The sequence below is a fragment of the Zonotrichia albicollis genome, chromosome 7, assembly GCF_047830755.1.
Source record: "Zonotrichia albicollis isolate bZonAlb1 chromosome 7, bZonAlb1.hap1, whole genome shotgun sequence".
NCBI classification, from domain to species: Eukaryota; Metazoa; Chordata; class Aves; order Passeriformes; family Passerellidae; genus Zonotrichia; species Zonotrichia albicollis.
This window is the reverse complement of record NC_133825.1, coordinates 30,647,367-30,661,494: the sequence shown is the minus strand read 5'-3', so window position 1 is coordinate 30,661,494 and position 14,128 is coordinate 30,647,367. Positions and strand designations below refer to the sequence as shown.

Sequence of the window (14,128 nt, the reverse complement as noted above, 5' to 3'; positions counted from 1 at the left end):
CAGTCACTGTCTCAATGTCCAGGAGGACCAGGCACTCCATAGGTGGCTCACTTCTTCCTCCTCTTTGTTCAAATAAACATGCAGTTCCTTCTCCTATTGCTTCTTTATGCAATTCATAAAATCTTCTCAATATCCTGCTTGTCAGTAATGCCTCAAAAGCTATCTTGGGTCTTGCTGTGTTTTACACCCTCCTTCTGCCTCTTCTTAATCAGTCATCCCAGTGTTCCCTAGGCTGTCATACATATTTCCTAAAATGCTTCAGAAAATACAGAAGCAAAATAATAGTATGCATGAAGCAAGATGTAGTAGGAAACTCCACAAAGTCTAGAAAGCTATTTATAGAATTCTAGGAAGTAGGTATTTAATATGTATGGGAAACCCAGCTGAACCAAAGATCAAGGAAATTAATTTCCTGATTAATTACAGAAATAGGGTTGATAGTCTGCATTTGGTGTGGCTTTGTACAGTCAAATAACTCCCCTTAACTCATTATGAGGCAACTCCCTCTTTTTTCTGCTTACCCAATTGTGTTCTGGTTTTAGGATGAAGAAAACATATCTCATTTTACTGGAACACTCAAAGATGAACATACTTTTCAGTTTCTGAATAAGGCAAAAATCCTCCAGAAAACATTGTCTTACTATTTCACATTGGAAGATCAAATCCCTAGTGGATCAAAATCAAGTTGTCCATTGAATAATCTCAGAGTCCAGTGAGGAGAAAAAACCAAAACACAGTTGTGATTATAATAGAAAATCATTTAAACAAAGAATTGCAAGCAAAATTGATATAAAGGAACATCAGGACATGGCCACTTTCCTTTTTCCTAGACTTTGCTGCTGTTTTTTCCTGCACCAAATGCATATAAAACTTTGCAGTGTGGTAACTGGGTTGAAAGCACTACATGTTAAAGCCCAGTACTGTTAAGAAGGTCCTGTAGAAGACTGCTGAACATTCCTATGGGCAATAGGAAAACAGTTTTTATATCCTGCTTGGAGTTAGGGCACATATGGCATTCTCCTGGCCTAAAGCTTCCCATTTCCCTCTTGCTTGCATCCATATAAGCACGATGTGTGCCTTGCATTGTGCCTATTTCACAGCTCTGATCCTCCCTCATTTACATTCACTGTAACAGCATGATGTACACGTTCCACTGCCCATGAGAGCACTGCATCCTTCACTGAGCTGGGTGAGACACCAGAGTGATGTCCAGCCCAGATCCTGCCCTCACACTCCCATGCCAGTGATTCAGGAGCAAATCCCTGGAGCAGTTCCAGTGTAAAATAAGCACAATTAAACTGTAAATACCCACTGTCTGCTCTGGGCACCATCACAGAGCTTCATGCCTGCTGAAGACATTTACATCTGCACAAAGCTGGAGGGTGTCAAATGCTACTGTCACAGCTGACCATCTGTCCACACGTCACACCCACTGTGCACAAGCGGCCATAGAGGAGCCATAGAGGTCTCTTGGTGCTGCCAAGCCCTCCTCACTGCAGATTGTACAAGGACGAGTGTTCTTCTCACCATGGTAATTCTTCTGGATTGGTTTAGCACCGTGCTTGACATTTGGCCAGAGTGCCCAGTGTCTGCTGTGACATCTTGTGCTCCTGGAGATGCTGCTCTCCTATTCAAATTCCTGTGCTCTAAATACTCATTCATCATTCATCAAGGGAGGGTGGTGGCATATGGAGGGACAGAGTGAGAACAAACACAATGTGCTGCTTTATTGCTTAAAATCAGAGCCCTTTGCCTATTCTTTCCCAAAGGCATGAGGTAGAGTTACATCTAAAATTTAAGAAATTTCTAGCTCCATTTTGATAATCATCTGAGAAATTAATGTGATTTATATCACCAGGTGATAAGCTGAGAAATGCAGCTACCATTATATGGCACCTTTTTGTGATAACTAGGCTGATGCTAAACTCTGCCTCCTCTCTACTTCTTCCAGCAGCTGTTTTCAGACCATTCTGTAGCTGTTGTTTTATTTCTCCAATCATCTCCTGGGCCTACCTGAGCACAAATTACACCTTAGGAGAACAGTTTGTGCCAGCTGGAACCTGATGGGGTTTGAGGCATGATGAATCTCCAAAAGATGATGTAGCAGGGAAGAATGTGATTGCTCTTCCCTGTCACATGGCCTGGTGCAGCTCTGCTTCCTCCCACCCCAGGCAGCTGCAGAGAGAGAGAAAAGCTGAGCATGCTGGAAGGGAGCAGAGTGCCCCATGGGAATTGGAAGTGAGCAGGAAACAGATGTGTTTCTTTATCAGCTCCTCCCATAAAACTGAAGTGAGACTAGGAAAAAGCAATAGCAAGAAGAAGGCATGTCTAGCATGGTGTGTGAGGATCTCAATCAGACTGTGAGCAGGCATGTCCTGAAATTAGGACCAGGAACAAGGCACTGACAGTTCAGGATGAGCCAGCTCCAGGACACAAGAGCCTGCTGTGGATCCCCAGGCAGGATCAGGGTCAAGGCCAAGGATGCTGAAGTCCAGATTTAAAGTGATGGGAGCTGTGCTCTGATGGGAACAAAGCATATGTTTGTCTAGTTAAGGTCTCATGTGAGAAGTATATGTATACCAGGTGAGAAATGGGGCCTAAGAGTGCATCTGGAAGGAACTGAATGGAGCCTGAGCCCTGAACCTATTAGTATGGCCCCAGGATTTATAGGGTGATTTGTATAAGGCACTCTTGTGTCTGACACTTAAGCACCAAGACACACCTTAAACTGAGATTCATTACCTCCTACTCTTCCTTCAAATAAAAGTATATATGTCTTTATTTTCAGTTTCCACACTGAGAACTAAATCCTGCTAATTTCTCCTTTCTATACACAGTTTCTCCTGAGACACAGGAATGTCTAGTTCACTAGTCTATAAATGTCAATTCTGGTTCTAGCAGAGACTTCACTTGTGTCCTGTCACAGTGCCAAGTTCAATGGTGTTTTTGCACTGGAATATTGTACCAATCTTCTATCCCTGCCATAAATAATGCAATGAACTCAGAAGAAGATATCTGTTATCTTACTGTTATCTTACCCACTCATACTAATCAATGCTAAGGGGTTTTAATCACTACAAGCTGTACTTGAGGTGGTTCAGTTTTCTTTGGCATGGAAGGATTTACCTGGACCATGGGGTGGTTTGGTGGCTAAATTCAATCCTTGCATAAGTACATGGAATTTCCATTAATGCCAGTGGGGTAGTATATATACTGCCTGTAGGACTTTTCACCACTTTAGAGAGTTTATAATCATACAAGAAAATGTCTTTATTTCACTGTGACCACCTCCCTCTTTCCAAATATACCTTTTGTTTGTGACCTGAGGAACAGCCTAAACCAAGCTTTGCTTTCTCTGACATGTATCTTCAAAATTAATTTATTTTCGCTCTGCATTCTTGTATGCCTAATTTCAAATGATCTAACTTCAAGTTGTCAATGCCTACAAACTTATTTAGAGAGTAGCATATGAAATCTGCCTTATTATGCTGCTAGATGGACACAAGCAGTACTTGAGTGAAACATCAGCAGCAGAGCTATATCCAGAGCACATTTTGATCATGTAAAAGTCAGGAAAACAGCATCAGTAGTCACCACTTTAATTTTTCCAAGATGGAGAATTAAACCTTGCCCTTGCTCTTCTTTTGCCCTGATGTCCAGGACTGATCTTTGTTGAAAGTATTCATAAACAGCAGATTCCAACATGATTCAATCTGTTCTGAAAAAAAGTTGCAAGACTCTGGATTCGGCGTTTTCTTTCCTGGTTATTGTTATGATGATGATGATGATGATGATGAAATAAATATAAGTTTTGTTATTGTAAAATATTTCATGTGTTCTTAACCTGTTCCAGTTTACACAGACATCAGGGAGACTTGTAGCACCAAAATAGGAGAAGTAATAAATGCCAGGCTCTTTTGTGCCACTAAGTGGGCTTAGTGCACAGTAAGACATAGGACTGGGACAGAAATATGTGGGATTTGAGCACAGAGCTGGAGCGTGTGTGGAATAGCTGCGTTCCCGTGGTGTGTTACCTGCTGGGCAGCCTGTTTGTCTGTGTGACCCAGGAACCCCCTCCGAGCTGCAGCAAGCCCCTGGCTGCCAAAACTCTCTGCTATGAGCCTGACCTTCTCCTCTGGCATGTGGGACTGAGCAACACCATATGTGAACGTCAAAAGAGGATAGATTAGGAAGAAAGGACTTCCTAAGATTTTAAACCCTCTAGACTTAACACCGCATCAGGCGAATGCCAAGCCCGCAGGCGACTCAGAGCAGAGCAGTGGCTACATCTAGTGGCCATTGGAGCTATAGGTCTGAGCTGCCGGGGAGCAGCCTTGTCCTCCCTGTGTGCCACAGACTTCCCTGCCGTGCTCTTCGCTGCGCATCCTCCTTCCATCGGGCAGCTTTGTTCGGGGCTAGATATCTCCTCTAGGCACCTCACTATTTTCTGGTTTTAAATTTCTCTCTAAGATGGGTACTGAAGGCCAGGTTAATCCCTAGGCTGCTCCATAGCTGTTTCATAATCCTTTGGCTTGGCAGGCTCCTGTTCCACCTTTCAAAGTCTGTTTGTCTGGCTCCTTCTGACATGAGCTGCTCTGAGAGGAAATGACTCTCACTTGAGAAGGTTGTAGAGGTTAACAGGGAATTTAATTAAGAGCCCTAGATACAGCAACTGTCCTGCAATGTGTCAAACCATCTGGAGTAGCTCATAATCCTACTATGTCAGATTTATTAAGCAAAACAAGATACAGTCCTAATCTGCAGGCTGTGCATCTGTATACTCACTTTTCTGGGAGCTGTGCTTCTGGTTGGACAGAACCTTAGGTTTGGCATCAGCAAACATTGCTGACCCTTTCTGCATTTTCTCATGGCAAGTCAATCAGAAATACGCCGGATACAACCTACCTGCAGACCACTGCAAAAGGAAGCCCTCCTTGCAATTAATCTGACAAACATCCACAAAATTATACTTGGACAAATGTCCAGAGCCTGCAATCTAATCCTACATCTGATCCCAGAGTCTTTTGCAGTGCTTAGGATGTGCTATCTGTGAGTGAGGTATGTCTGGGAAAGGCAACCTGCTAACACTTGTCCGAAACTGAACACAATGAACCTCTCAGGACCCAGAAACTGAGTAGACTTTAACATGAATTGGGTTAAGTTTAGAGTGAGAATTATATTTGGAGCCTGGGAAAACAATGGGATATATTTGTTTTTCTGACTGACTTGTTTTTCTGATATCTTGGCTAATATTAAGTTGAATTGTTCAGTGCAAGTTTCTATTTGGATTTTTTTATCAGAGCTGACCAACTTCCACTGGTACTGGATTTACAAGCAGAGGGTAGGGTTTATGTTGGAAAAGGCTGAGGGGCAGCCATGGGGCAGGCCAGCTCAGGCTGGTCCACAAATGTCTTCAACCTGTCAGTGAGTGAGTGTTTTATAATCTGTAGTATCAAAGTTTTGGATCTCACTTAAGTTTTTGCTTCCATGGGGCTTTTTTAATGTATTTTTAATTTTTTTAATATATTTTTAATGTATAAGACTTTAAATCCAACATAGGTGTTTTTATTGCTGAGAGATCCCATCCTTTTTTGAACTCCTTATATTCTCTTGTCCTTAGCAGTTTCTAGTAGGTAGTGCTAAATACATGTGCTGTACAGATAGCAATTCCTCCTGGGTGCCAAGCAAAGAAAATGACAAAATGCCACATGTAAAGTGCATATCACAAGTTTATTTCTCTGCACAAACAAATAGAAAGTGATTGTAAATTGGAAAAAAAAAAAAAAAGACAAAACAGAAAAGGAAGAAAGGTATTTCCATAAACAAAGATGCCAACTCTGTTCATCTGGGGTCACATCTTTCACCAGACAGAGCACTGCTGCTGGGCTCCCATTTTCAGAGCACTGATGGGTCTCTTCTAGGAAAAGGGTTTAGTAGGGGTGCTGGATAATATAGCAGAAAGGGAGCATATTCTTCATGAGGAACAATCTTGCCTCACACTGTGCTCATGCCTGGCATCAGTGACTCCTCATCACACCAGTCTCTTCTGAGATGCTGCCTCCCAGGTGCTGCAGGATCTTGAGGTTATCTCTGGTAAGTGTTCCCATATATGGAGAGGGAAGGGACTGTTACTTCTGAAGCAAAGATAAAACCCCTGAATTGCCAGAGCTGCAATGTGTAGCCTGCAGCATGCTAGAGAGAAGGGATGATAGGCAGTTTTAAATCAGAGCCATGAAGACATCTTCAAATACTTAACAAGGGAACACTGGGGTTTGGCCTACCACTGCAGCTTATAACTTAGCAGGTGGGAGCTAAAACTTGTCAAACAACTGTTTATGTCTGTGCTTGTTCAACAGCTGAGGAATTAGACATTTGGAGAGGCTCAAGACAAGATTACATGTTTCTAAAGTATTCTTTGTAACCTCACCTGTGACCTTTTCAACAGGCCAGCCACAGTGTTTTCATGAGCAGACATTAGCAGAGCTGCTTAAAGCCAGCAGTAGTTCAGGTTTCTTCTTTAAAACTTAACAGATGCATCTCAGTATTATTTCTCATCTCATGCTACTTGCAGCTACAGGCCTTGTTTGGGATACACCACGAGCACTGTAGGCCTCATCTGCAACAGCCTCTCAGATCAGTCCTGTGTCAGCATAGGATCCAGAAAGGTTTGTGAGGGGCCGAAATCTATTGAACTACTTCAGTTTGGCTTCTAAACATAGCTTTGAAGCAAGGATGTAAGTAAAATGCAGGATTCCCAGCCTCCTGGTTCTTTTCCTTGCTCTTATATTTTATATTCGTTCTCTAGGCAAACGTAAACTTTTCATTTCCTGCCCATTACATTATCAGAAATGATTGGGCAAATGCTTTTATTCTACTCACTTAGATCATGATATCTAACATTGAATGGTGTTTGGCAATCACTCCTCAGAAGAAATCATTGTCTCCCAGAAATCTGGAGTGGGATCACTAAAATACTAAACCCATGCAATCTCCCTTACATACTGAGGCCAGACTTCTCTATTTTTCCAGTGGCAAAATGAATTTCCTGAGACTTTCAGGCCCTGAGAGCACTTAATTTTAGGGGCCTGAGGGAAAGGGATACTGGAGTAAGATTCAAACTTTCTGAGGTTATTTCTTGACTACAGAATTATGTTGAGCACCCTTCCTCTGGTCCACACAACCCCTCTCTACACCTGAGTTTGGTAATGCTTTCTGCCTGGGCTAGCTTGTCTGTCTAAGGCTAATGGCTTAAATCTCTAGCCAGGGACAGACTACACTCCACAAGATGAGAGACAAAGCTTTTGGAGCACTGCTACTTCTTGACTTCCTTCGTAGAGCTTTCCTAGATGAAATAGAAGATTCCTCCCTCCATATTTGGGAGGAGTCACAGAGGTTCAGTTTGCACACAGTTTTTTTTTCTTTCTTTTTTTTTTTTTACTTTTTTTTTACTTTTTTATCTTCTTTTTTTTTTTTTTTTTTTTTTTCCCCAGAAATGCTGGCAATGCAATGCAGTACAGGATGAGTGAGAAAGGAATCATCTGAGATAGGTTTTATAGCATGGCTGCTCCCCTTCACTGGAGCTAAATGGATTCTGGTGATCTGAATTAACTCTGGGGTAATGATTTCTCCTAAGACATGCTCTCTGGGCCTTTCAGGGACACAGTCTCCTCATCAATTCAGGTTGGCTGCTCCTATGTCATACAACCAGATGCAGCATCTCTTCTGCCTCAGCCTCACCTTTGGCCATTAACTCAAGGTATTCCCATGTCTTTTCTTACAATCCTCTCCCACGGTTGATAGTGTGCCAAGTAAGGTGTAAGTTCTGTCCTCCTCTCTTCCCAGCATGCTTATGATATGTTTCAGGGCCACCAGGAATGTGCACTGCAAACACAGGTGTGCAAAAAAAGTCCAGCCAGATTGGGAAGGATTCAAAGGCAGAATTGTGAATTACTTCTCCTTTTCTCTCATTCTCTCCCTCGGAAGCTTGTCCGGGGTCAGAGGTGCTTGCTAGGTTTTCCAGCCTTCTTTTTCTTCACAGGAGAGCACATGTGAAAAATCTCCAGGTGCTCACAGAGAAAGACTTTCAAGCCTCCAAGAAAAAGTGGAGCCCCCAGCTGTCATAAAAAAGCTACACATCGTAAGCTCTTGCTGTGCAGAGGAAGGTTGGTTTAGATTTAGTATGAAGTAACACTAGCTGCACTGCATACAGACTGCTTCAGACTCATTAGCATTCCTTTTTTTTCCCCCAGAACCTACACTTTTGTATATCCAAAGTCTGTGCTTAGTCCAGTCAGGGAATGGCTACTGCTTGAAGCAGAGGAGCAAGTCTAATGAGAGGGAGACTTGTCTCAAGGAGAGAGGGCTTTGAGACCCTCATTCTGCCTCCTGTACACATTGCTTTGAGTTTTGCAAAAGCCTGGGCAACCCTGACCCAGAAAGAGGTGGCAAACCCCTTCCCTGCAGCTGGGGCATCTGCTGTGTTTGGAGCCAGATTTCCAGGAGCAATCTTTCTTGGTGTACTTGTGGGATCACACTGGAAAAGTGGCTGCTGGCAAAAGAGGATCACAAGCAGAAAGTGAATGGCTGGGGGGTGTGTAAATCAGAGTATAGATGACATGCACACACACATGCACAGTCCCTATAAAAATGCTGAATTCTTCCTTGGGAAGGCAGTGCTTTCTTCTGAATGCCTGTAGTGTGGAGATGAAGTTGGAGGCTAGCCTGGGACATTCAAGGAACAACCAGTACTGTTTCCCCAGCGTCACCAGCAAACTGAACTCTGTATATGTGTGTGAGTGCAGATCCTCTGGGATTCTCAGAGCACTGCTGTTTTTACCAAACAGGCCCCACAATAATACCTAAGTCGTTTCGTATGAAGTTTTACTTGTGACTTTCTGTTTTTCCTGACCTTCACTTCCATGCTGAGAATGTCTGTAAAGGCCCTCTGTTTTCCCCTCATCACAAAGCTTTCAGCAAGTTTTATGTCATGACCCATTTCTAATTTAGTCCCACTTCTGTCCTGAACTAAACCAAAAGATCATGAACAAGTGCATACTCAGTCCTGTCTCATTTTAAAGCCAACTGTACCTCTTCCCATGCAATCCACCTTTCTACTTACAGCATCCATATCCTGTTCAGTGGGACTGATGCTGCAGGGCCTTTCTTTGTGCCAACCAGACACTCCTGAGCTTGGCTTTGATTTTGTGTATCCTTAAAAATGGATACTTCCTACTGCAGTTCCCACAGGTGGTGATAGCCCCATCAAGTCCCCTCAAAGCTCCTCTTTTACAAACTATTTCCAGACCTGATAGTGGTAATTAGTACCAGCTAGGATGACTCTCCTTTTTAGCCCCAGCCCTGGTGACTGGAGGAACAGGCACACATGGGCACTCTTGGGCACAGCCACACTGCCCACATGTGCATGGGCAAACACCACTGCTCCCTCTGCTCTCTTGCCTTCTTTCCCATGCCCCCACCGAGGGAATTCTGGGAGAAATGTCCCAGGTGAGGCCCCACTTGTCCTTTCACTTCCTGCTGAGTGTTGCTGTGTGCATGTGTGTGTGCACACACAAGTGAACATGACAGACTGGGAGGATCAGAGAAGAACAGTCTCATGGGAAAGCTGCGGCTTCTGCTCTGTAATCCCACCTCTCACCCTTTCTTCCTGGAAAGCTCTTGCCTCCTAGTTTCCTTCCATGAAGGGGTGACTTCAAAGCCCTTGGGAAAGGAAAACTACTGCTTCGTGTATGTCTCCATGTGAGATAATCTCTGCCATTCACCCCCTCTGGAGGTGGGTTTTGCTGCTGTGTATAAGTTCCCAGTCTTAGTGTACCACACGTGCCCTCTCTCCACATTCTTTCTCCTACTGTAGCCACAGCCAGTAAGCCTTTCCATGAAGCATTCCATCTGAGACCAAGGGGAGGCTGGGGAAGGGGGTGGTGCAGAAGGGCAGTAATTTTTTGAGTTTTTTTTTCTTCATTTTGTGTCACTCATCCCAATGTACTGAGCTGACATGAAAGACAAAACAAGCACTATCTCTGTGGGGCCACAGACAGGATGGGAGGGGTGCCTGCCTCAGTGATGGCCAAAACTTGGCCTCCACACATTGGCCTGCATGCCTGTTCTTGCTGCAGAGAATTTGGGCCTGGCCACCTGAAACCGAGAGGCAGAGGCTGAGTTTGGAGGAGGTCCCTGTCCCACCTGTCCAGGCTCTGGGGAGCTCTGATATGGCTTAGGGGAGGGGCTGAGCTCCACCTGGAAGGGTGCTGGTGTAGCAGGGGCAGAAGAGGCCATTTCTGTTCTCCACAATGGCTCATCCAGCGTGGTGGCTGAGCGGGGCATAAGCACAGTGGGTGCCAGGCTGCTGGAGGCTGGCATGGGAGCCGGAGTGGAGAAGCGACGAATCTCCTGGGTCTTGGCTATTTTCACAGGGACCTGCTTGGCTGCCACGAAGGATGAGCTAGCCTGTGGGGTTGGCTGACCAGGAGTAGTCTGAGTGCTGGGGCTTGGGGGATCCCCAAAACAGAACATGGCTGACTTCAATTGATAGGGCTGGTGACGCATTAAATCAATGACCTTGATCCCTGATTTCTGGCCAGGTGCCTTTTTCACTTTGCTCTCTGCTTTGCTAGCCTGAGATTTGCTGGCTGCCAGAGGATAGAAAGGGGAATGCATTGGGTTGTAAGCTATTGGAGGGGGAGCCCGGATGTTGGGTGAATATTTCCAGCATGAGGGTAGAGAAGGGGATGGAGAGGGGGTCCTGGGCTTAGATTCTGGCTTCGGTGTTGTTTCCACCACATATTTGTCCATGCGGCTCTGGCGTTTGGCAAAGAGCTCTGCCCCCTTGCCTTTAAGCTGAGGCATGTCCTGGGCCCCATTGACCAATCCAGCATCTTGCTGAGGCTTAGGGGCCACCGGAGGTGGGGTCTTGAACTTGCGGCCTGAGGACTGCATGAAGTTGCAGGCCTCAGCACCCAGGCTGAGGAAGTCCTCCTCAGGCCCAGACTCAAAGCCCGCTGCAGGGTGGTCACCCTTTGGCTTCTCATCCAGGTTCTGCACCAGAGACAGGAGCTCAGGGTTGGGTGAATTCTTCTTCTTCTCCTCAATCTTACTGAACATGGGTTTCTTGTTGCCCCGTCGGCGAGCCTCCTGCAGGATGCCTGTGCGGGGAGCTGGCACAGCAATCCTCTGCTCCCTGGAGGTTAAGGGCTCTGAAGGAGGTCGTGGCGTTGCTGGAGTTATGGCAGGAGAAGGCTGTTTTGGCACAGGGGAGCTGCTTCTCATGTGCTGTGATGGTGCTGGACTAATATACAATGAAGAAGAGGCTGTTCCAGGGACTCGTGGCTGGGATGCTGTGGAGGCCACATCCCCTCCTGGCTTTGAGGGAGTTGACAGAAAGATAGAGGTGGTGGATGTCCGGGCAGTGTTGGCAGAAGGCTTGACCTCTGAAGCGCTTCCTCCCCCTTTTGGCTGTGACTCCAATGGTGATGTTGGTCTTCCTGGTGCAGGAATATACAGAGATGTGGAGGAGCTGACTGGACCACGCCGTGTTGGCTCTGGGGCATTGGCAGGTGTTCCTGGAACCAGAGGTGAGAAAGGGGGAACCACTGTGCTTTGCCCACCCAGACTTTCAGTGGGTTTTTTGGGTGCAGGCGGCCTAAAGATGACAGAGGACGTTGCTGGACGCTGGCCAGAAAAGCCAGGAGTAAAGGGCCGTGCAGACCTGTTGAACATGCTTGTTGAACTTGCAGAGAAGGGGTCGGGGGTGCTTGGGGGAGGAGGGAAGAAAGTGGGGCTGGGGGCAGTCAGGAGCTGAGTGGGGACAGTGGCTGGCTGCTTGCTGGGCACTTGCACAGCCTCCAGGTGGATGCTGAGGGGCACATTGTCTGCCTTCTGTGGCACAGGCATATCTCCGTTCACTGTGCCCTGCTTTGGCTGGGCAGCTGGGGCAAGCTCTGGGCTCTTCTGCACTGAAGTTTTCTCAACTGTGTACTTCCCAGCCCGTTCCCTCTGCTGCTCAAATAATCGTGCTCCTTTACCTGAAGCTTCACTCAAACCTTTTTGCTTCTCTTCCTTCTGTTCAGAGTCAGATTTGGACTTTTCAATGTCTAGGTAAGTGTTGTCCCAGTCTGAGTGATTAGTTAGGCTTCGGGCATCAGAGAAACCTTCCTCATCAAATTCAGATTCACTGGTTGGAAAAACTCCGTCTTCCTCCTCGTAGGAGCGGTCTTCATCCACACTGCCAAAGCTCACCAAGGTATACTTCTTAGCCCTCTGCCTGCGTTTCTTGAACATCAGCACCCCCTTGGAGTGGGGGTTGGGTGCATCCGTCAGCAGGGATGCAATGGTTCTGCACTTGGTTTTGGCTTCTTTCACATTCTTCTCCTGGATGCTTTCGTGGCGGTGGAGCTCTGGAAGAGATAGAAAGAGGCACTCTGAGAGGTCAGAAAAGGTTGGGTGGGCAAAGGTGGACAGGGAAATGGCTATAGGTCCTCTAGTGAACATAAGAGGAAACACAGCCCTTGCCCTTTTTTTTCATTCCACTTTTGCTGGTTATATAAACTGTCTTTATAAACTGTGTCTTTATAACTGTTGGTAGAAAATCAGGAGCAGTTTTCTCTTTCCTGCAAACACACTAGAAGTCAATGCAGGTGTGGGGAGGGAACTCCTCCCACTCCGATGGCCAGTCTAAGTTTACTCATCAGACCTGGGATTTCCTATTTCCAAAGCATGTGAACAAGAGTCCCTGACGTTTTTACAGTGCTTCCCTTGCTTGTGGAAATTTTTACCATTTATTTTTCACCCTGAAGGTGGAGCCCTGCTTTCTGTAGATGTTCCTTCTACCATTTAGAGGATTGCACGTGTGCGAAAGGAGGGGTGCTCTGCAGGCACAGCAGGGCCGATCCTGATCTAAGCCCTGCAATGTCAGCTCCAGTCAGTGTGGTGCAGCAGCATTGTGTGTAGGGCTGTTTGCTGCTCTGCAGCAGCCCTGCCACTGCAGGAGGCAAAGGAAGAATGATTTCATCCTTGCTGTGGTCTCTTCCCTGTGCCCCATGCCTGGCATGGAAGAAGAGTACTTGCTCCTGAGCAAGAATCCCAGATCCCCACAACTGATCAGCCAGACCAGAAGGAAATTCACTTAGACAGGCTTGCTTGGAAAAGACACCACCTGTTGGGACACTGGCATAACAGTGTGGGATAATCATTTTCCACCTGCTCTGTGGTCAGTAAAGCCCCAGGGAGGAGCACTGTATCCTCTGTCTTTGTGTGCAGGGAAAGCAGGTGGTGAACAGGATACAATAGTAAAACCAGGCTTGTCTGCCAGTGAAAGTATGGACATGCCTTGAATCATTGCTGAAGTGACAGAAGTCAGCATTAGCCTTGCACAGAAAAAAAGCCCCACATACCTAAACCACAGACTAATTTGTGATGTCTTTCATTTCACCCTTTTTCATTGCCTTTTTCCCAGCATGATAGTACAGATGAAACATCCATCCACTGTACATATCTAATAATTTGTCAAAAAAACACCTTGTCCAGCCCTGACATTCCCAAGAGACATGTAATAAATTCTGCTTTGCTGAAGGGAGAGGAGAGGAGAGGAGAGGAGAGGAGAGGGAGAGGGAGAGGGAGAGGGAGAGGGAGAGGGAGAGGGAGAGGGAGAGGAGAGGAGAGGAGAGGAGAGGAGAGGAGAGGAGAGGAGAGGAGAGGAGAGGAGAGGGAGAGGGAGAGGGAGAGGGAGAGGGAGAGGGAGAGGGAGAGGGGGAGGGAGAGGAGAGGAGAGGAGAGGAGAGGAGAGGAGAGGAGAGGAGAGGAGAGGAGAGGAGAGGAGAGGAGAGGAGAGGAGAGGAGAGGAGAGGAGAGGAGAGGAGAGGAGAGGAGAGGAGAGGAGAGGAGAGGAGAGGAGAGGAGAGGAGAGGAGAGGAGAGGAGAGGAGAGGAGAGGAGAGGAGAGGAGAGGAGAGGAGAGGAGAGGAGAGGAGAGGAGAGGAGAGGAGAGGAGAGGAGAGGAGAGGAGAGGAGAGGAGAGGAGAGGAGAGGAGAGGAGAGGAGAGGAGAGGAGAGGAGAGGAGAGGAGAGGAGAGGAGAGGAGAGGAGAGGAGAGGAGAGGAGAGGAGAGGAGAGGAGAG

The 14,128-nt window shown here is 46.5% G+C and overlaps 1 protein-coding gene across 1 annotated transcript in view; it reads right to left on the bottom strand.

The window, feature by feature from the left end:
- Window positions 1-5,711: 5,711 nt before the first annotated feature.
- Window positions 5,712-14,128, bottom strand: part of SYNPO2L (synaptopodin 2 like) — a 36,650-nt gene continuing 28,233 nt past the window's right edge. Inside the window, exon 4 of the mRNA XM_005481439.4 lies at window positions 5,712-12,410. Within this exon, the coding sequence (XP_005481496.2) occupies window positions 10,075-12,410 (2,336 nt within the window). The 3' untranslated portion in view covers window positions 5,712-10,074. The remainder of the gene's footprint in view (window positions 12,411-14,128) is intronic.